The sequence below is a fragment of the Procambarus clarkii genome, chromosome 59 (genome assembly GCF_040958095.1).
Source record: "Procambarus clarkii isolate CNS0578487 chromosome 59, FALCON_Pclarkii_2.0, whole genome shotgun sequence".
In the NCBI taxonomy this organism is placed as follows: domain Eukaryota; kingdom Metazoa; phylum Arthropoda; class Malacostraca; order Decapoda; family Cambaridae; genus Procambarus; species Procambarus clarkii.
In genome coordinates, this window is record NC_091208.1 from 28,997,348 (window position 1) to 29,021,726 (window position 24,379).

At 37.3% G+C, this 24,379-nt stretch overlaps 1 protein-coding gene across 1 annotated transcript in view; it reads left to right on the plus strand.

The window, feature by feature from the left end:
* Positions 1 to 24,079, plus strand: part of LOC123768071 (sentrin-specific protease 1) — a 112,238-nt gene extending 88,159 nt beyond the window's left edge. Inside the window, 2 exon segments of the mRNA XM_045758338.2 lie at positions 21,639 to 22,259; positions 22,262 to 24,079. Coding sequence (XP_045614294.2) covers positions 21,639 to 22,259; positions 22,262 to 23,218 — 1,578 coding nt within the window. The 3' untranslated portion in view covers positions 23,219 to 24,079.
* Positions 24,080 to 24,379: the final 300 nt, after the last annotated feature.

Genomic DNA, 24,379 nt, shown 5'->3' on the forward strand with positions numbered 1-24,379 from the left:
GCAGTCCCCATGTCACTGTGTATACACTATATAGGTGTAGTTGCAGTGAAGGAAATGAATATAGATTTCATGGCCAAAACTGCAGAAAACCTGGGTTAGCATGCAAGACATTTCTATTATAAAGAAATGACAGACAATTGGCATTGGACTACACTTGCATATCTACCATGGCAGCCACGTACATCACCATTGCTATTGGCCAAGCAAGAGCCACTGCCACACGCAGAGAGAGGAAGTAAACAAGTTCTGGGAAATAGATCACTGGTTCAACCTTGTTCCTATAGGTTCCGAGACTCCTCGGTCCATGGGGATAGAGTGAAAGGAGGTTTCTCAAGGAACTAGGTTCAAGGCTCATCGAAACAAGCATTGGAGGAGTTCGAAGAAATCTACAAGCTTTAAGGATCAGATTTCCTTTGCCTTCCTCACATTTTATGACTAGTTGTGCGACTAACCTTGTATAGTAGTTTATAATAAAAAAAAGGGTGGTAGGAAAAGCAAATACTCATATGTATTTAGTCAGTTTTATTTATATGTAACATGTTTGTATATAGTATATACAAACATATATATAAATATAATATAGAGTACTGTATGTCATTAGTTCTGGCATGTTTTGAAATGCTCCAGCATCAGTGTGTGTGTTTCATGCTCTCTTGTTGTTTTCAAGAAAATGCTATGGCTGGAAGGGCACCATCTGCAGACTTGTATAGGGCAGGTGTATCTAAAACGGACTCCATTATTATAGTTCTCTGAAGACTTCATCTTGCTGCAAGCCTCATCACAGTTCCACTAATGCCATCACATGGTCCTTTTCCATGACTAGTTTAATGCTTAACCCTTACTTAAGGACCTTAGACTGCGCATATTACCGCGAATATAGGGGGCATAGTAGTGAAAAATATTCAAATTATGTAAAAATAACTTTAAAAAGGTTAAACAAATCTCCAACTAATTGGCTAGAGTGTTGTGAAACTGTCATGAAAATACAGTATTTTCAGAAATTGATTTTAGACAAATCTTTGATAAAGAATGTTTTATTGATAAGAACAGCTCCTAATAACTGGAACTGAAGGATTATACAGTAATAAAGAGATGCAGGCACCTGTCCTATGCTCGAAGAACAATAATAATAGTAGTAAGAAGTGTCCACAGAGTGGATATACAGTTGGTGCCTTTATAGCATTGCTGAGTAATACATAATAACACATAATAATAACTATGTTAATATGATCTATTTTGTTATATATCATATAAATACATTGTCCAATGTTACTTTCATCAATGTCCCCAAAATATTTTTTTTAGGGGATTTTTATTTTTTTAAGATTATAGTTTTTTCTCCTTTGTTTATTATGTTTTTATTGTAACTTTTACATGTTTGAGAAAGCATAGGTTTTCATAACTATGTGAAGATAGAATGTAATTGGACAACAAATAAATCAGTCAACTCACTAAACTTGGGACTTTGAATTTTTTTTTGGCTGATTTTTTCTCTGATTTCAAACTCTATTTTCTTTGTCTCTTTAGGTTGTTTTGATGATTAGGGACCATATTAGGGTTTTTTACTTATATAAAGTATACCCTAAATCATTATAATTATCCGTATATTTTGTGTTTTTTGGGGCTATTTTTTCTTGACTCCATTTCAACACACATTGACCTACAACTTTCATATATTCGAGTACGAATGCCAAACAATGTTTATTAAAACCTTTCTTGTGGTCATCTTGAGATGATTTCGGGGCTTAGCGCCCCCGCGGCCCGGTCCTCGACCAGGCCCCCTTTTTGTTACACACCCCCAGGAAGCAGCCCGTAGCAGCTGTCTAATTCCCAGGTACCTATTTATTGCTAGATAACAGGGGCATCAGGGTGAAAGAAACATTTTGCCCATTTGTCTCCGCCTCCACTGGGGATCGAACCCGGAACCTCAGGACTACGAATCCAAAACTCTGTCCACCCAGCTGTCAGGTGCATACAATGAAATTAATGCATTAAAACTATCTTTATTCATTGTTGATAACTTCAACTTCAATTATCTCTGAAACCAGAGTTTGAACTTTGAATGGCTTCTAAAAATCCAGTTATTAACCGATTCTCACTATTTTGACATATTGTGTGCTCTGCTGTCTGTTCTACAATACCATCAGAATGGATTTTTCATAAACTTTATACATTTGGAGTTATAATTTTTTTGGTCTAAATTTTGCCGCATATTTCAAATGTCCTATTGACGATTTTTTTTTTTACAGTAAACTACTGTATGCTGAAAACCTATATTCTAATTTGATGAAAATGAAGATCATATGCTATTCTGACAGAAAAATAGCATTAAATGAACAATTAATGATAGTTCATATTTTTTATTCTGAATTGAAAATCTGAAGTATTCAGTTTTAAAATTAATTTTGATTCTCTTGTTTTTCAAGTTATGCTGTGATCATTTAGACTAAGTTGGAGCATTTGCCTAGTTGATTATGCAAAAAAAAAAAAAATGGAAAGTGTTTGTGCAAGTTTTAAAAACTTATCTTAAATTATTTTTTGTCAAATCCTATGTATTGTGCGGTCTAAGGGTTAAGCTGCACAAAAGGTCATATGAAGTTGGACATAGAGCTCAGTTTTTATAATTTGCTGAAGTGCTTTCAAATGTTTTGTGCATAATCTACTAGGCAAATGCTCCAAGTTTGTCTAAGTGATACCAACATGAAAAAAAACAAGAAAATAGAAAATAATTATAAAATTTAATATTGAAAACTTCAGGTTTCGAAATCAGCTGCAAAAATATAAAATATCACCAGTTCATGTGGTGTTATTATGCTCTCAGAATAGCATATGATCTTCATTTTCATATATTTAGAATATAGGTTTTTAGTATAGTTTGCTGTAAAAAAAAAATAGTCTACGGCATTTGAAATGTGTGCAAATTTAGACAACAGAAACTTATAACTCCAAATGTTTAGGATTTATGAAAAAAATCAATTCTTTAGGGTTTGCAGAACAGACAGCTGGGCACATTACAGTACAGTATATATAAAAATGGTGAGAATTGATCAAACTAGATTTTTGGATACTGCAGTAAGTTTATATTCTTGTTATATATATATAATTGAATTTGAAGTTATCGACAATGAATAAAGCAGGTGAATTTACTTGTATGTTTTAATAAACATTGTTTGGTATTCGTACTCGAATATGTAAAAGTTGTAGGTCAATATGTGTTGAAATCAAGTAAAAAATACCCCCCCCCCACCCCCAAAAAAAATAGGAATAATTATAATAATTATAATGATTTAGGGGATACATTTTGGGTATACTGTATATTAGTGAAAAAACTAATCTGGTCTCTAATCACCAAAACAACCTAAAGAGACAAAGAAAATAGTTTGAAATCTGTGAAAAAATCATTCAAAGTCACAAGTTCTGCGAATTGTCTGATTTATTTGTTGACCAATTTTATTCTAGCTTCACATAGTTAGGGCCTGGTATGTACTCTCCAGGATGTGAAGTTACAAAAAAATCGGATAATAAACGAAGAAGAAAAAACTAAAAACTATTAAAAAAAAATTGGACATTGATGAAAGCAACAGATATTAACATTGGGCAATGTATTCATATGATATATAACAAAATAAACCATAACATACTCATTATTATTTGTTACTTATGTATTACGCAGCATTGCTATAAAGGCACCAGCCACTTTTATCCACTTTGTGGACACTTCTTACTACTATTCTTCTTTTTATGCATCAGACAGGTGCTTGCATCTCTTTATTACTGCATTATCCATCGGTTCCAGTTAATAGGAGCTGTTCGCCTTATCAATAAAATGTTCTTCTTTTTAAAAAATTCGTCTAAAATCGGTTAATGAAAATATATTGATGAAAGTTTCATGCTGCTGGAAGCCAATAAATTGGAGATTTAACTTTTTTTTTTTAATAATTTGTTCATAATTTGAATATTTTTTGCTTCCCTGCCCTCATTGCCGAGCAGTTTAAGGGTTTAAAAAAATTACAGTGGTAACATTGTGTGGGCTAGTCAGAAATGGCAACAAACGTTTTGTGTTTTAGATTATTATTATGAAGTACAGTATGCTACAAATATATGTAGTATTGCCGGCCGTTGTTCCAATGGAATGACTGAATAACATCTTGCACAATAAAAGAATAGTTCTCAGCAAAGTCACCAACAACCAAAAACTCTCCTTCACCAAGTTCCTCATTCGTTTCTTGTAGAAATGTCATGTTTTCTTGTTGATGATGAAGAGTCCATCATGATCATGATGAAGAGTTTGTAGCGTTTCTTGGAAAATTTGAACAAATTCATTGCTGAATGCTGTTGAGTTTCCAATGTAGATCTGTATGTTGAAATCTCATCACTGAATTCTCTGAATTATCTCTCTCCTCTCCCTCTCTTCTCCTCCCTCTCCTCTCTTCTCCTCCCTCTCCTCTCTTCTCCTCCCTCTCCTCTCTTCTCCCTCTCCTCTCTTCTCCTCCCTCTCCTCTCTTCTCCTCCCTCTCCTCTCTTCTCCTCCCTCTCCTCCTCCCTCTCCCTCTGTTCTCCTCCCCTCTCCCTCTGTTCTCCTCCCCTCTCCCTCTGTTCTCCTCCCCTCTCCCTCTGTTCTCCTCCCCTCTCCCTCTGTTCTCCTCCCCTCTCCCTCTGTTCTCCTCCCCTCTCCCTCTGTTCTCCTCCCCTCTCCCTCTCTTCTCCTCCCCTCTCTCCTTCCCTCTCCTCCCTCTCACGAGCTGTTATCATACGTCAGCTCAGTTTAACCTGCTCCTAGAAATTCATTTAATTATTATTTATATAATAGAGCCTATTATATACAGTACATCATTAGGAATAAAGTTATGATTTATATCATAGGCTCTCTCACTGTCCTTGTCATGTTTAATCACTCATAACTTAGCATATTATGAAGAGCTGAAGTGTAGACAAAAACTGGTGACTTTATGGTACCTATGCTGAGTATGTCTATGGAAGCCAATAGTGTTGGTGGCAGCAATGACATATTTGTGAGAGGCTACCTGAAATTGCCTGTTCTCCGACCTCGGACAGACCTTCATAACGCGTGTGTCATTACCAGAGTGTAGTTACGGGATGAGAGCTCTGCTTGTGGTGTCTTGTCTTCCTAATACAGGTATTGTCATATGCTACTTTCAAACACTACTGACAGTTTTGGCATCCACTGCCATCTCACTTCTTCCAACCATCTACCACTCTGCAAAAGAAAACATTCTAATATTTTTTTTTTGCATCTTTGTGTTCTTAGCTTGAATCTACATCCTCTTGTTCTAGAAGTTGCTATTTTTAAGAATTTCGTTCTCAATTTTGTCTTTGTTACTGTTTTGTCTGAAGTGATCATATTACCTCTCTTTCTTCTGTCTTATAGCTGTGGCATATTTAACACTTGTTGCCTCTCTTCGTAGCTCTGGTTTTCCAGTTCCATAAGCCATCAGATACAGTATTAGAGGATTAGAATTAGTTGAAATATGAAGCAAAATTATAATGGATTCAACTTGAGTAATGCTGGTTTAAGTAAGGAAAGATACATAGTAAATTTTACTAGAAACAATGTATTGATTTTAATGATTAAAGTGAAGAGTACTTGTTGTGGCTCTTTAAAACATACATAATATAGGTATAACAATTATTGTGGTTAATTTTCAATAAAGTTCATAATTTTGTCTTAAGTATTTTTCTCCTGTTGTTATTATTATTATTATACAATTTTAGAGAGTTGTAATGAAAGTAACCCAGTACTGTGTATTTGAGTACAGAATTCAGAATAAGTTGTGATGGCAGAATGATTCATATTTGAATAATTATTTTTGTCCATGATGCTACATTTTAGAAGTAATTTTCATTTTACTACTTGTAGAGAATAATCTGCTCTGTAATGGGGAGATATTACACACAATGTATATACATGAATGCTCAAATACTTTACGTACATTTTTTTTTTTTCCAAATATGATACTCTGCTGAAAAAAATATTGGGTTGAAATGAATGGCCATGAAATATTTGCTGTGGGTGATCATTCCAGTTGTGAATGTAACCTCCAAAATCAGAACTAATTCGTTCCAGATTTAAGAACGTGAGAATGAAGGCAACTGCAGAAGGCCCACATGAGGCAGATCCCATTTATATCCGCCCAACCCCACACATACACATGTCCAACCCACAGTTGGACCAACCCAACCCAATTTGGGGAGGTTTGGCCTCCCCAACATGTAACATGATAAACACATCCCTGCAATATATTTTGATATTCTGTACAATACTGTATTAATTAGTTGTTTTTTTAATACCAATATAATCTTGACTGTTGGCATGTCTCTTCTTGACCCAAAATCGGGGATCCTGGGGTTGATTCCTGGATGGGACAGAACCTATTTGGCATATTTGCTGTCATCTAGTGACACCGTTCAACTAGCAGTAAATAGGTACCTGGGAGATGTGGAAGTGTTGCAGGGGTGCATTCTGGGGTGTGTCAGTAGATCAACGTGGGAAGGGGAGACACTTCAGTACAAGCCTAAAGTATAGTACTGTGTAGTACTGTGCATAAAATACACAGGCACTCGGCTTCCCAACAAAACAAATTAATATTCTGGCTAGTAATACAGTAAAATAAAAAATTTTGTCACAGGTTGGATACTTGAGTAGAGCTTTCCATTTCTATATTACAAGTTAAGCTTTACCCACGTAATAGGTTTACATCTAGGTTGACAATTACTGCTGGGTGAACAAGGGCTAACGGTTTAAATTATGCCCAGTCAATCATCCCCAACTAGGATTCGAACTTTGACAAACTTGCTGGCAAGGTGGCAAATTAGCTGCCACCATGTCATGGGCTACTTGGAAAATGGTTGATCAAATTTGTAGAAACACCTGATAATTTTTCTCTTGATCTTTTCCATCGAAATAATTTTTCTCCCCTTAACTTGGCCAGACCTGTCTCCTGAAGCCGACATCAAAAGGGTATCATCAGTGGCATTTGCTAGATTGCCCAATATAAGAACTGCTTTTAGAAACCGGTGTAAGGAATCATTGAGAACCTTGTATCCCACATATGTCAGACCAATCCTTGAATATGCAGCTCTAGCCTGGGGACAATACTTTTTTTTTTTTTTTTTTTTAGATATACAAGAGTTGTTACATTCTTGTAGAGCCACTAGTACGCGTAACGTTTCGGGCAGGTCCCTGGAATACGATCCCCTGCCGCGAAGAATCGTCTTTTCATCCAAGTACACATTTTACTGTTGCGTTAAATAGAGGCTACAGTTAAGGAATTGCGCCCAGTAAATCCTAAATTCTAAATGTTCGATGTCTGCCACAAGATTATTGTACTGGACTTTTTATCACGGGATATTTTAAACAAATTTGTCATGGCAAAAATCTGGATAATAATTTGTTTAAAATAATAACCATTTATATACAGTACTTTATATATTGTAAATTGGGGGCAGCAGTTTATAGACACGATATGAGAGCTGGGCCACATCTTCCTTAAATGGACCTGTATATCAATGTCATAATACTGAGAAATAAAAAAAATGGCTTGTCGAATATGCAGGTATACTTAGATTCGTAGAACATTGCATCGAAGTTTGAAGAGATTTCACCTATATATACTTTGAACTGTGACAAAGCACTTGACAATTTTGATTGTAGATGTCTTTTTGCATAGTCCATATAAAGATACGATATTGACTTTATTGCAGGTGTGGATTTGTTGCTTGTTCTCTGTTGTGTCTGGAGTTTGAGGACTCATAATGGTTCTGTTATTGTTTATGAAGTTAGTTGAGAGCTTCTTGCATTCCCTAGTGAAGGGAATAGAAATGGGTTAAGGAAAGGATTGGTTATCTTCTTGAGGTTATCTTGAGATGATTTCGGGGCTTTAGTGTCCCCGCGGCCCGGTCCTCGACCAGGCCTCCACCCCCAGGAAGCCAGCTGACTAACTCCCTGGTACCTATTTACTGCTAGGTAACAGGGGCATTCAGGGTGAAAGAAACTTTTGCCCATTTGTTTCTGCCTCGTGCTGGTGTTGTATTGGCTCTTGTTTTTAAGAAACTTTTGACTAAATACATTATCTTAAAAGTTCACAGGAATATTCAGTCACTTATAAATTTTTATCATAAGACAAAACAATATGATAATTTTTGTTGGTTTCCTCAGTAGATTTTGAATATACCATTCTTATCATTAGCTATACAGTGGGATATCTCTCTAATGAAATCTTTCGTCATACAAATGTTTGTGCTTAGTTAAGGGTGTTTAGTATAAGAAAAATGTGTGTATTTATGTGGGATTCATTTGGGGGAAATTGTAGCTGGGTTTACTGTGTGACTGCATGCGGGGACGCAGTGTGTGCAACTACTTACCTAATTGTGCTAGCGGGGGTTGAGCTCTGGCTCTTTGGTCCCGCCTCCCAACTGTCAATCAACTAGTGTTGATCACTAGCTGTACTGGTGTGTGTGTGTTGTCTCGACCACATTTTCACATTTATTAATACAAATTTGCAGAAAGAAAAACCATAAATTTATAAATTTGGAACAGAAATGTTTACAGATGATCGAGTTCTTGAATAGTTTTCTGAAAATTTAAATTGCTTAATAGGGCAAATTAATTTTTTTATATGTATATTTGAATGTTGGAGGTCGATGTGGACGCTCTATGAAGGTGATATTTTCAGCCAGGAATAAAAAATAAAAAAATACGTATTTTTTGTTTTGTAATGTTCATAATGGCATCTTTTTTTTTAACACACGACAAAACCATAAATAAAGTGTATTTCCAATTAAATGAATCTTGTGAGTGTGTTTAATTCTGTGTTGGAGACTCAAAGCTTGGTGAGATTTTAGTTTGTATTTGCCAAGTTGTGCTTAAGTGTGAAGAAAACGATTAAGCAGGCGATGAGTCACAATAACGTGGCTGAAGTATGTTGACCAGACCACACACTAGAAATTGAAGGGACGACGACGTTTTGGTCCGTCCTGGACCATTCTCAAGTCGATTGTGAGTGGTCGACTTGAGAATGGTTCAGGACGGACCGAAACGTCGTCGTCCCTTCAATTTCTAGTGTGTGGTCTGGTCAACAAAACAATTAACACTACTCATCCCGAAACCTGTGGTCTAGAAATATTTGTATTTGTATATGGTGTGTTTTAATAAAAAGTATGGTACTGTGCTATAAAAATGGAAAACCTTTTTAGTGAATTCATTCATCACAAGGCAAATCTATTGTATTGTTTTTTGTGTACCCGTGGTTGATGGCTTTTCAAAACGGTGAAGATAGAAAATACTACAACTGGCTCTAGGGGGTGGCCAATGGTCTGTCCGAATGAATGTGATCCCATGTGAAGCTTGATTGGTCTGACCCATAAAGGTTCAAGAGAAGTCATATTGTAATTTGCATTTTAGTAATGTCATGTAAAATATAGCTTTGTACAAGTGAATTTTTTTTGAAGTTCATTGTCAGAGGTATATTTCCATCAGTAATAACTAAAATTATTATTGTGCAAATTAGATTCAGTGAACTATATGGGGTCAACCCTGATTTGTTGGAGTGAGGGAGTTGTTGCAACTGGAGGTGCCTTCTGGAGGCATTTGTGAGATTCAATTTACTTTCTAAAGATAAGAAAAATTTAATTGTTTCAGGTGTTATATCTAATGGTGTCTATTTATGAAAATCATTAAAATATGATTAGTCGTATTAAGAATTATCATATATACTGTATTCTAATATTTTCCACACCGGGCTAATTTCATTTGGCAAAATATTACTGTCAACCTATCTTATGAAACTACCAAGACAACCTGTCTGTAGAGATATTTCACCACATCTATATTTTTCTAGACCCAGCCTTTAACCCTCCTTTTCAAAAGAAGAATACTCTTATTTTATTGAATGAAAACTGATGCACCTGGAAATGAAAATTAACAATAGAATTTGGTTTTAAATACAGTCTCCTCAATAGCTTTTCCAAGCCCCCCTAACTTTTTCCTGTCATGTTGTGTCCAGCAATGAAAATCATTAAAAAAACATGATTCGAGCCTTAAGAATGTGACACCACCATTGAACTATCTATCAGATGTTATCCTTACCGCACTGGACTTTCAAGTAGTCATAGACAGCATGCCCGTACACTCTGTATCAGGCCTAGTTGCCTAGGTGTGATACGGTTCGGGAGGAGAGGAATTCAATACAATATTTATAAAGAATTGCAAGAAACCACTATCACAGGCCATAAACAACATTTGGAGACTAAGCCTAGATACTGATGTTGTCCCTAACATGCTTAAAATATCGGAGATCATGCCACTTCACAAAGGATGAAGTAAAGCAGATGCAAAAAATTATAGGCCGATAGCTCTAACATCACTTATAACAATCTTCGAAAGTGCGCGAAGGCGCAAGATCCTAAAATATTTGTAATGACAGTGCCTACATAACCCTGGGCAACATGGGTCCAGAATAGGGCACTTCTGCCTCACAATTGCTAGACCACTATGACATAGCCTTAGCTGCCATGGAAGACAAGCAAAATACTAATGTAATAGATGTAATATATCCCGATTTTGCAAAAGATTTTGACTAATGTGACCTTAGTGTTTTGCACAGAAAATATGCTCAAATGGAAGTGTTGACAAAGTCGGGAAATTTATATTTATCTTCCTAACAAGCAGAACCCAGTGTGTAATAGCCAACAGAGTAAGATCTGGATTATACACCGTGAAAAGGCTCAATCCCAGTCGTACCATGCTTACTCTGATAATTTTCTCATGCTTATATCAGACAGATACAAGGATATCTGGATAACAAGGATACAAACTATAGAACTGTGTCATTTGCATATGACACTAGGATTTTCAAATGAGTAAGCAATATAGAGGACAGCACACTTCAAGTCTGATGCTAATCGGGTCTTTCAATGGCCCAAAGAAAATAACTTATGCGTAATGAGAAGTTCCAGTTACTGCAGTATAGAAAAATTAAAATATCAAAACAGAAACCAAATGTAAAATGCAGCCAAACCACATTACTGAAAGAGAAAGCAATGTACCGATTTAGGAGTACTGTTTATATCAGAAAACCTTACTTTAAAAAAAAACAATAAAGTTGCTGTCACAAATGCATGAATAGTGATAAGTTGGGTAAGAACAACCTTTCAAACTACAGATGCCACACTAATACGTTTTAAGACACTAGTGCTCTCTAGGGTGGAATATTGTTGCACACTAACAGCCCCATACATTAGTGCATCATTTGTAGTTCAGTGCAAGGGTGGATGTCTGCTATTTTTGTCATTGTCACTAGTGTACAGGAATCTTCTTTCTAATCCAGAGCTTGCAGCTTTGCATACTTGATGAATTAATTCTTGATCAGCATTGGTCAATCTACTTACTGGTGACCATCGAATTCTTTGGGTCTGAACGTCCAAAGCATTATACAGTGGTACCTCCCATAACGAATTTAATCCGTTCCATGTTCGTCATGTGAAACGGACGTCATACAAAACGAGTGTCCCCCATGTAACCAGTGTGATGCACTGTGTTTATTGTGAAATTTCCCTAGTGTGCATGACATCAAATGTTCCCCAAAATATAATTTTTCTTTGTAAAATGATAAATTACCGTCCCTGAACATGTCTATGTAAAAATAATTACCAAATTCCACTTACTTTGGCTGTGAGGGCGTGGACAAGGTGCGCTGTGACGTCATCAGGGGCTGGTCGCCAGTGTGTGAAGCTCCCAGACACGCAGGCCATTCAAGCACCGCGTGTTGCCACAAATATATTTTCAAATATTTTTCCTATGCATTTCCAATGCGGTTTTATTTGTTTCTTTTATCGTATATGATGCATATTTGTGACCTTTACAATATGTATACAGTAGAATGTTCATAATTTTCCATGAAACTGTGATACATGTGTCAGTAATGTGTCCTCAATAAATGTTTGTCACAATATTACGTGGTAAAAATTCACTAATATTACAATATGTACAGTTTCACATACTATTTACACAGTAACACACTGTATTACACACTCAGTACTTTGGAGGTGCATAATAGTCAACGAAGTAGTCCATGGTACATAGCGCGACTTTGCTCTCCTTGCACCAGCTACAGATAGATTTTTGTTTCCTGTTTCATTGTTCTGTGTGCTTGCAAATAATGCACTCGCGTGCACCCTTGGCTTTAGTACTTGTAGGTGGTATGTAGCCAAGCTTGTAAAGCATAAAGTAGTATTGAAACGATTATAGGAAAAGCTCAATTTGTAAGGTAGTCTTGAAAAGATCGCTTTGTAAGGTCCCACACAGGAAGAGATTCAGCTAGCCTCAAAGAGTGTCCATCAGTCAGGAAGAGATTCAGCTAGCCACAAAGAGTGTCCATCAGTCAGGAAAAGATTCAGGTATTCTTAAAAATATCAATGAACACCACCACCATGGAAGCCGCTAACACTGTTCATCTATGCTACTTGTATCAGATGCATCATCACTGAACGCAGAAAACGATTCATCTATGTATCATCTATATACATTAGAGATGGCAAGGGTGGGGCTCAGAGCTACACCTGGATACGCTCGCTGTATCATCCTCATAGGTGCTGTATCACAGGCATCCGACCGTTGTGTTAAGCCCTTATTGCGCCTAGCTTCACCAATGTTATGACCCTTATGTTCTTCAAACAATAGGGTCTGAATTGCACTGACTGAGTACAGTCTTTCAACACCGTGTGGGACAGGTGTTTGAGAGCCAGAGGCATGTGTGCTACAAACGGTTGCTCACGCACTACTAACCCAGCCAGCAGCCCTTGTCTTTCATATTCGTTATAGCAAAAGGTTCGTTCAGTGTTTGTTGGGTAGGCTGCTCCATTATGACAATCTTTCTTTGTTTCAAATGTGTTCCATTTGTTTTGTATTTATCACTTACGTCTCAATAATGGAGCAGCCTACCCGACAAACACTGAACGAACCTTTATGACATTTGTCCATTTTTCAAATTGTTTCAACAGTTCTTTTATTTTTCGTTTTTTTTTTTTTAAAGAAACATGGAGCAGTCGACCTGTAGACCACCGAACGAACCTTTTTGACATTTGTACTGGTTTTCAAAATTCTTCATTTTTTTTATTATTTACGTTTTTTGTATGTAAGAAACATGGAGCAGCCTACCTGCCGACCACCGAACGAACCTTTTGCTATAAGACAAATGAAAAATAAATATTGAACACATTTGAAGAAAGCAAAATGTCATAATGGTTTATTCAGTGTATGTAAGGTAGGCTTCTCCATTATTGAGACGTAAATGACAAATAAAAAAACAAATGGAACACATTTGAAACAAAGAAAGATTGTTATAATGGAGCAGCCTACCTGCCGAACACCGAACGAACTTTTTTGACATTTGTTGTATATCAGATATTTCATTTCTTTTTTCCTACAAAAACGTCAATGCTTTGCAACATCTCAGCAGTCACCCTTTTATATCCCAGCATCATTAGCATCTTTAAACAAGAAACAACAAAATTTATGTGCATCGTCGGAGGCGTCTAAGAATGTGCAAGCAGCAGCGCGACCCCACCATGTTGTGTTGACGTTACTCAAACCAGCGTTCGTCATACGGGACGATTTGACGCCGATCGGGCCGTTCGTTACCCAAAATATTCGTCTTTTGGGGCAATCGTTATGCGAGGTACCACTGTATATTATTTCCTTGGCATTCAGTGTCGTCTTTCATCTTCACAAGCCCTTCAAAACATTTATTAATTTCACAAATCATCACAACATCCTTCCCATCATTTGTTAACTGTGCTTGTTTTTTATTTGTTTTTATTTATTTTTAATTTATTGAAGACAGCTGAGGATGGCATGCTTCACCTATCACCCATACTGCATCTTTTGTCTTGCCTTTCCTAGATTATTATACTATAACGTCAAAGATGACGTTATATGACATTGACGATCCCGCATTTTTCAATTTTGCAGTTGATGCTTTGCCTTTCTCAGTCCCCATTTTCTCTGAGTTTTGCCTGAACTACTACTAAGAACACTTTTCAGCTAGAACATGGAACCCCCCCTCCCCACGTTTATTTCACATTTTTGTAAGCACTGTAACCTACTGGTCTAAGTATGGCTGAAATTTCAAATAACCCTCATTGTACTTGCAAATTTTGCACTGGTTTCATAACATCATTATGTTTCAAGTTTTCATACTGCTAACACTTTTCAGTTTTTTCTCCTCTCTCAGTAACTTTACGTTTTGTCACACTTAACATTGCATTCCTCTGTTTTAGCTTGGGGTTAATAACACTAACTCTTCAAGGCTGTAGGATTGTGCTAACATCTGCTGGCAAGGGTGCCTCATATGTAAGTCTAGTGTTTCCTCCTGCTTCACAAATAATATTGCTTACATGTTGGCTATTAATCATCATAGGCTAAGCATGTCTGGATTTATCATTGTAGTATTTTCAAAGGGCTAAATGTAATGCAAAGGGTTGAAAAAGAAGTGTTGACAGCTAACATATATGAGGCACGTGGGAGAGGAAAAGAACAAATGCCAGAGGTGGTTAGCCTCATTGTGATGCACAGCACCACATATATATACAGAGTAATCACACTTATGGACTGCATCAATGTTAAAATCTGTAGGAGCCGTGAAGAGGATTTGAACCTATGTGGTGGGTAGTCCCACCACGCGCACGCCCCAGGCAATCAGACTACGACATGGTCATAGGATTGCAACCTGGAATTCGGTGGAAACCACAGGAAATCCCCTTTGTATTCAGCAGAACTCCAGGTTGCAATCCTTTGACTATGTCGTGGCCTGATTGTCTGGGGCATGTGAGTAGGACTTCCCACTGCATAGGTTTGAATCCTCACCACGACTCCAAGGGATTTACCATACAGATAGGCGTTTGGGAGCTCAGGTTAACCCCGACTGTTGGTGGTGTCATTGTGGGTTACTCCAGTTTGACTTGTAATTACCTAAGTGTAGTTACAGGATGAGAGCTACGCTCGTGGTGTCCAGTCTTCCCAGCACTCTTTGTATTTTGTATATTCTCTTTGTGTTTGAGAGAGATGGCTAGTTTTGCATGGCTGAAATTGTTGCCTATTAATATTGTGCTATCTGCATGTTCTATTTTGACATTTTTGTTCTGTATTAAGGTTTCCTCTTTCTCAACACAAACATGTGTCGAAGAGATTATTGCAGAATTGGGGACTGCAGATACTGTATTGAAGAAATCTCTCTTGAGTGAATATTTCCTATTATTTCTTCGTGGATCAAAACACACACTCCATGATGCACATTAGGTGCAATGGTGCAAGAGTGTAATCTAAAAAGTGTAAAATGTATATAAAATATGAATATTGTATTCATAAAGAAGTGCATCAAATGCACAAACTGATGTGCTCACAAATACAGTCCAGTTCATATTCATTGAAGTTTTTGTATATAAGGCATATCACTTATATAGTGAATTCCCCAAAGGAGAGTAGTTTTAACAAATATTTTAAAGCACTAACATTTTTAATGGCAAAAACAAGGTCTGAAATTTGTCTGCTGTGCACACACATCTCTCACTTAACAATTGTATAAAGAACTTTTTATATAAAATATTCCTGCTTAAGCTTCTGTTGAGATTTAATAGATTGAATTGAAACTGGAATATATACAAGACCATTTTATTGTGTTATATTATGCAAAGCTCATAATGCATTAGTATAAAACTTTTTCCAGTTGGTTAGCTGAAGTATGTGTGGGGCTGGGAAGAAATCTATTCATTTTTGCATTCAACCCGTATCATAAACAATCATTTTGCTCTTCGTGCCTCATCCTCAAAATACAGTTTATGCATCAATAACCTTTAGTTTAATTTTAAGAACTTAAGTTATCTTGTTTAATTTAACAAATTTCTTGCTCTTCAAACTGTTCCATCTTCCATATACTTTTTCATAAAACTATACAGTACTCTACATTAATATTTAATACATTATTTCTATAAATTGTTCTTCTCGTGGTTTCTCATGTTCCCTTCTTTTTTCACTGGGTGAATTAATTTAGATGACTGACTTTCAAGTCTCTCTCTTTCATTCAGAAGTCAGTTAAATTTTGTACATAAATTCTGATTCTAGAGATGGGTAGTTTTTGTATGGTATTTGAATGTATTTTGAATAATTTCCACTCAACCTCATTCCCCAACTCCTAATTTACTTGGAATGTTGTGTAAGTTAGGAATCCCCTACAGGTGGGACTGGAGAATGGCATTCTGAGGACTCTGGGCAGAGGCAGCAATGGCAGTGGGAAGAACTCAAATGTCAGTAACAAGATGTACCAGTGTTCCTGCTGTACCTACTCCACAAATTATTCTACAGATATGACAAGACATTTACGCACTCATACAGGAGAGAAACCATTTTCTTGTCCTTATTGTTCTTATTGTGCTACAACCAAAGATAATTTGAAGAAACATCTCCTTACACACACAGGAGAGAAGCCATATGCATGCAATCTTTGTCCCTACAGAGCTACTCAGAAGAGTCGGCTTAAGTGTCACATTCTTACGCATCGAACGTCTTTGCAATTACATTCAAAAATCTTTTGAATTAAAATTTTTAAGAATTTGGCAGCATTTTGGATACAAAAAATATAGGTAACATAACTGTTATGTCTCCAAAATAATTTATCAGCAGTCACCCATAGAAACACTTATTTCAGTTTTGGAAGTATAAAGGTTGTAATTTTTTGCATTGTGGTTCATTTTTGGCTACTTGTATTACAAAGCAAAATATATTCAGGGTAATATTTTAGTGCAACCTTGATTCGATGTACTATATGGGACCAACCGTGATTTATTAGAGTTTCGATTCAGAGATGCTTTCAAGAGGAACTTTTGTGATACCGTATATTTCTTAAAGACTGAAAAAATACATAACTTTTCCTATTTCTTTATCCCTAATGTTTCATTCATCTACCAAAAAAAAAAAAGTAATTGGAACCATATTAAGAGTTGGCATTCATACTCTAATATTTCCCATGCTCTATGGGGTACTTTCACTGAGCAAAATATGAATTTCTACCTAATGTATGATGGACAACTTTCCCACAGGTCTGTGAGCTCTAGCACCTGCTTTCTAAGCAAAGCCACACATTCTTTGTTTCACCGAATCTCCGAACACTTGTTTGGCGAAGCAGGTTCTAAAACAAGCGAAGCTTCTATAGCCAGAAGTTCTCAGACCCATTTCTTTTCAATGATTCATGCTTAAGTTCAAGTACTAGCTTCCAAGGGGCTTCTTGGAAACCATGCCGTAACCATATCTCACTTAAGATTTTTTCACAAATGAAGCTTGAGAAACCATGAGTTCTCAGGTCAGTTCCTTTCATTCAATGCTCTAGGTTCTTCCAAGAGCTCCCCGCTTCAAAAGGACAAACTTTTGGTCTTACTGGAAACTGTCACTCGAGGAAACATCCATGTCCATGTTTTTAAGTGTATTGCCCATTACTCTTAGCTGAGGAAAAGTAGAAATATTTGTCCATGACATACCTGATCATCTTTCTACCCTAGAACATCGTGGTTAACTTGATGGCTGCTTCCTGAAGGGTTGAGACTGGATAAAGGCTCACTCTTACTGAAGGTGCCATTTGAGTTGTATACATCGCATTGATATCCTCGCCACCCAAATGTCAATGGAAAGTTGGAATGACCTTTGTGGTGAAAATAGGTGACAGTAGGCATATTGGAGGGACATATGACTGTTATTCATTTATTTGCTCCCTGTTCAAACATTAGCTTCCTGAGCATTTCTCAGAAAGCACTCTGGGAAACTTCCATCCTCTAGGCAAGCAGAGGTGGGTCATCCACAAAGAATTTTTATGCTAGGTGCTCTTTGAAGTTGCCACTCAATTCCCATAAGTTAAGTTTCTTTCTAATATTATTTGACGTCGTGTGGATATATAGAGCAGGAAGAACCATTATGGATAGTGTAACTTGCTTCCTCCTGTACTTAAGTTGGCTTGTCCTTTGTGATGAGGACCACCTTCCTTACCTCTTCACTTGAGTTGACCATCATTTAGCATCATTTCCTGGAAATAATCCCAGAACTGCTCCAGAGCCATTGCTGGGTTACTCTCGTCGCTCACTATTTTAAATCTAATATCCAACGAATAGGGCAAAGACCTCTCGAGGGAAGTAGGGTGACAGGACGTATATAGGAGATACGAATGCAAGTTATGAATTTCTGGATAGTCATTACAGTAAGTCTTGGTTTGTAAGAGTCGGTTACCGTCAATATAAACACGGGTATCTAGGAAGGGTAGTTTTTCCGTGTGGGTTTCTACTGTTAACTTGAGAGATTGGTGAACTCTATTTGCCAACTCTTGCCCACATCTATATATAGTTTCTGTACTTGCCTAGTAATACACTGTGGGTGCTGGAGAACATTCTACTTGTAGTTCTTCAAAAGTGGTGCACATGAATACCTTTCTTCCACAGTTCCCCTTAACACACTGACACCAATCGCTGTGCCCTTAATCTATCGACAAGCTTTATCATCTAACATAAGTAGTGTCCTTTGTTATATGCAGTAAGCTTTGTTGGATACGTTTGTTGCTGGGGCAGCTTGAGGGATTTGGGAGGGGCTGAAGCTGTCTAAACTCTGGCTTCCATTATATTGTCACTATTCTCCTACCAGTGCTATCAAAACCTTTGCTGCTCTCTGGGCCACCTGTTGTTGAGGGATACTCTGGTGCAGAGCCGACATATCGTAAGGAAAATAGGAGCGCCCCATGTGGAGTGGGGCTTCACATAGGGCTCTCCTGAAAAATAAAGAGTACATGGCATCCCAAGAATTGGGCAGCTTTCCTCTTAACTGGATAGATACTTGTAAAAAAAAAACAGATTTTGTGGTTCATTCTTGGTTCATATAGGTGTTTGTGTAACTTTTGATGGCCTTTTCTCGAGCTGAATTCACTTTCGTTTCGACGTCTTCAGAGTTCTGATATTCAGATAGTTTTCTGGAGATTGAAACCAAATGGGCCTCTGATGAATGTTGCACCCTTTGCCAGGACTCTGAGGTTCCTCTCAAGAAGGTTGAAATCAAGGTTGTGGTTCCTTCGATTCGGATTCTAGTTTCTTCCTCTCTAATTCCACCTTCTGTTCCTTCTCTTCTGTCATAGGCACCACCACGGTGGCTGGAGCTCCAGTCATGTCTCTTTCAGATCTTCCAGTCCAGTACTATCCATCTGCATTTATCTGCTACTCCTTGAGGTTGAAGTCTCCCTTGCCATTTAGTGTACGGCCAGTTTCACCAAAGGACCGTACACTTAATAACAGACTTACAGAAAACAAAAGAAGTGTTAAGTCTGCAGACACAAACAAAGCTCTCTTCTATCATGTTACGGATTCTAATCGTCCTATTGATTGGTGCCATAGGCACAATCAGAGAACACTGTATAAACATCAGAGGTCCGCGGTTGTTCAACGTCCTCCCAGCGACTATAAGAAGTATTGCCGGAACAACCGTGGACATCTTCAAGAGAAAACTGGACTCTTTTTCTAAGAGAAGTTCCGGATCAGCCGGGCTGTGGTGGGTATGTGGCCCTGCGGGCCGCTCCAAGCAACAGCCTGGTGGACCAAACTCTCTCAAGTCGAGCCTGGCCTCGGGCCGGGCTTGGGGAGTAGAACAACTCCCAGAACCCCATCAAGCAGGTGGTCTTCCAAAGTAATCTTTCCTGCCTCTACACAGACGCCGTCTTCTTGAATCAGCTCTAATACACAGTGTATCCAAGGTGAACTTGAGTCCTGGCTTTGTTGCTGTTGCCCTTCCCTTTCACAGTATGTACTCGTGCTCAAAACTTTCTAACAAATGTGACCTAACATAACCCTTCCATTTATCTTTCCATTCTCTTTCTTTCTTTTTCTATCCCTTGTTTTCTCTTTTGATCCCTTGCTTATTCCTATTACTATCCCCTTCTTATTCCTATTACTATCCTCTTCTTATTGGGTGGGTATGGATAGGAGCTGCCTCGTATGAGCCAATAGGCCTTCTGCAGTTATCTATGTTCTTATGTTCATAGTCCTATTACTATCCACTTTATTACACCTTCCTTTTCGTACCTATTGGTTTCTTTTTCTTCCTCTTAAGATTTTCTTCTCCTCACCTCTCTCTTGCTTATTTATTGCCTCGCCTCCTTCAATCATCACAATCGACTTGAGAATGGTCCAGGAAGGACCAAATCGTCGTCGTCCCTTCACTTTCTAGTGTGTGGTTTGGTTAACAAATTTAATGCGTTCCGGCACTGAGCTTGTTATGTGGGAAAACTCGTCTTACGAAATAATAACAAAACTGTTGTCGGAGGTGTCAGAGAACCAGCGGGAACGCTCGTTAATCGAGCGAAAGTTCGTCAATGGAGACACATTTTCTGCGATTGGCTTGCTCGTAACTGACGCCGCTCGTCACTCGAGGTTCCACTGTATGTATGTATGTATGTGTGTATATATTATATATAATATATATTATACAGTATATATATTTAATATAACAATGTGTGTGTAATTACCTAAAAAATGTGTGTGTGTGTATGTATAGGTATACCTAGTACAGTATATTTACACAAATATAAATATAATTTATTAGGCAGCTATGCATTCGTGGTTAAGCTTAACTGGTAGAGGAGATCCCAATTTCACCAAATTGCCATTTTCTGGGTTATAAATACCGCGCAGAGAATGGGATCCTGTGTGTATCCTTTTTCCCCTCAATGTTATAGCAGTGTCTAGTTCTAAACAAGGAATAAGTATGATTTTGCAGCAACTTGAAATGGCTATTTGCATTGTTTAAAGCAGGGTTTAATTTTTGTATTATAATACATCTTTTAGGCTCATTTTACTCAATTCATGTTGTCATCCAAATATAAAATTTTCCTTCCTGTAATTTTTTGTTTCAATTATTAAAGTACTGTATTTAATACTAAATCCCTCCCTTGACTGTTTGAAATCTCTCTTATATAGTAAATTTCTGCAGATGTATATTTTTCTTTTGGTAGCTTCTGTTATTAGTTTGCAATGTCCCGTAAGTCTTCACTTGTATAAAATATTCTGCTCCATAAGAGTTGTTTTCATTTTGGTTCCAATATACTTAATTATGACGAAGTGTTTGCTGCAGAAATACATGTCTTGTAAGACAAAAGAAGTAAAGTAAATCAGATTAGATGGAAGAGTAACTGAGCCCATTTCCAGCTAAATTGTGAGTAGTTCCTCATACACATTTTTGATGAAGTTAATATACACAGTATATATTATTAATTTTTTTGTTTGCATGGTATTGATGGGGTGTAGTATTTATTGCATATTAGATTCTGTAGATTGTGGGTAAAGTATATAGAATGTTGCATACAGTGCTGTAATGAAATTGTATGATACAGGTAGATAACTAAATCAGTTCAATAATGAAAAGACCGTTTTATATATATTGTTTAATTATGCTTAATATAATTGTTCTTGAGGTATGCATTTTGACGGTGTGCCTTTTGATTTAAAGGGAATGCATTGTAGACTCCTTAAGAGACTGACATAATGCATTTTATTTATTTATTTTTTTAGTTTTCTATGGATGGAATAACACAGTTACTTTTTGACAGGCCACAGCAGAAACTGCAGCAAGAATGAGCTCCATGGAAGCTAAGTGGCCTAAGAATTCGTTGGCTCATCGGAAAGTCTCCTGTATCAATAAACAGTCTGGCTTCGTCACCAAAAATCCCATGAAGAGCCTTCATGACAGATACTTCGGAATTCGTAAGAGGAAACCATTATCAAAATCTTTCATATATGGAAGGGGTAACTTCTGTGCCCAAACAAGCTTTCGTTATGAGGACAAAATTTGGTATGGGCAACTCCTCCAGCAGTTTACAGGCACTGCTGTTTTGCCATCCAGTCATACAGTGTATACAATACCCCCAAGGTCCTCCAATTCACACCCCATGCGTAATATCAGTCCCTTAGGGATGATCTCACGATCCCAGTGTAGCTCCACTTGGACGCAGGAAAAGCGACAACAGCTTGAAACTACTATTACAGTTTCTCCATCTATGCCAGAATCAGATGAAACGGCCATATTTCGTATTCCAAGCTTTCCTGGAAAGGTGACTTCTGATGCTTCCATTGTTGACATGACAGAACCTGCAAGTGTTGGCAATAATATTGCTGAAGATGTACAGAATGATAAGGCATCCTCTGAAAGACAGCAGGAGAGTCTTCATTCAGGAATTCTTTAGAGAAGCGTCTTCATGAATCTCCGATATATAATCTTGATTGGCTTAAATCTTTCAGGGAAAAGTATGAAATACGTTCAAAAGCTAGTGATTATGATGCTGAGATTTTGGCTGAGGAACAGAGACTGTTAGAGGAGAAGAGAAAGAAGCTGCAGGCTTCTCGAGAGAACTGCATTTCTCTTGGGATGAGACATCTTGATTTTTCATACCCTTCAAAAGTTAAACTACATCCTGAAGATGAAGATTATGAGGATGAGTTTGCATATGAGGATGAAGAGTTACTTCAGCTTTCACCTGAAATGGAAGATATTATTGATGATGCTCTGCAAAAGGCACCTGCTGGGGAGGTACTGGTTGACAAGTTCAATACTCAGATTACCCGGCATGATATATCCACTCTGGCTGGCCTTAATTGGTTAAATGATGAAGTCATTAATTTCTACATGAATTTATTGATGGAAAGAGGGAAGAATGACAACTTTCCAAATGTTCATGCTTTTAACACTTTCTTTTACCCAAAGCTGATGAAAACTGGTTTCCAAACAGTTAAAAGATGGACTAAAAAGATTGATATATTTAGTCAAGATATCGTACTTGTACCTATTCACTTGGGGATGCATTGGTGTCTAGCCACAATAGATTTTCGGGTCAAAGCTATCCGTTACTACGATTCCATGCTGGGTGACAATAACAAGTGTCTCGAGGCATTACTTAAATACCTCGAGGATGAGCATCTAGACAAAAAGAAGACCAGTTACGACACAAGTGATTGGACATTAGAAAATGTCAAGGATATTCCCCAGCAGATGAATGGATCAGATTGTGGAATGTTCGCATGCATGTTTGCAGAATATTTGTCACGTGATGGAGTCATAACTTTTGACCAGCAGCACATGCCTTACTTCAGGAGGAAAATGGTGTATGAAATTATTAAAGCGACCCTTCTCTAGCAAGGGATGAAGTAAACATAATTTATAACTCTTGCACTGAAAGTCTTTAAGTTTAGGATTTAGATATTACACTACACTAGTATTAGATATGATTCAAAATATTGGAGAAGCATGAAGAAGTAGATACTGCAAAGGAAAATAATTGATCTTAGTTTCTCTGTTGGTATAATAGCATAGGCATAATTGGGAAGAAAACCCATATGCATTATTTCTTTGGGAAGGCTCTTTGAGAATGTAATACTGTACCACGGTCAACCCTTCTAAATGTCAAGTTTGAATAATTACCCATGATAAGTTTAGGTAGACATATCATGAGAAATCAATAGTATGCCATTTGCAAATGTTTAGATCAGTTATTCCTATGGATTCAATAGATTAAACATTAGCAAGTTGTAAAATGCATCCATTCAGCAATTTGATATGATCTTCAAACTGGGTGTTGCCCTATCCAGTTCGGACTACAAATAATAATCGATAGGATATAGAAAAAAGTCAAACAGAGCTTCTAAGACCTATGCTAGTCTCCAAGGGCAGATGGTCTATGGAACTCCCGCTTGACTGTGTACTGGGCGCATGTTCATTTTTTGTTGTGTTCACTGATATATTTCTTGGATTATCACGTGTATATATGTTAAAGATGGCCCAATATTGGAATACATATATAAGGAATGATAATTGATTGCTCTGCTGTGAGCGTCATAAAGTTTGAATATATGGAGATCTGTGGGTTAAAGTATCCGTCTATAATTAGAAACTGTAAAAATGACCTTCCGTAGGGCCATTTCTGTGAAGGAAGAGTCTTTATTGTTAAAGAGGTCTCAAAGCCATGATATTGTTTCCAGTCAAGATTGATATTGGACAGTTTCAACCATGTAGATTCTCAAGTAAATGAAAGTAGGCTATACAAATTAACATTGTTCTTAGTTAATGGAAGACTGCATTATTTTAGGCAGCACACTTGTTAATTGTGTTCCAAGGCAATATTAATTAGGAAAATGGTATCACAAAATTTTACTGTAATGCTGTAAGGTTTAAGTATCAGTTACAACAAAGATATTCGTACTAGAATCCTCGTCCTCATTTTTCACTCTGCTCCCTTTCTTCCGTTATTTCTTTGCATTCCTCTCTTCCCGCGTTGCTCCTTGTCCCCCCAGCTCCACC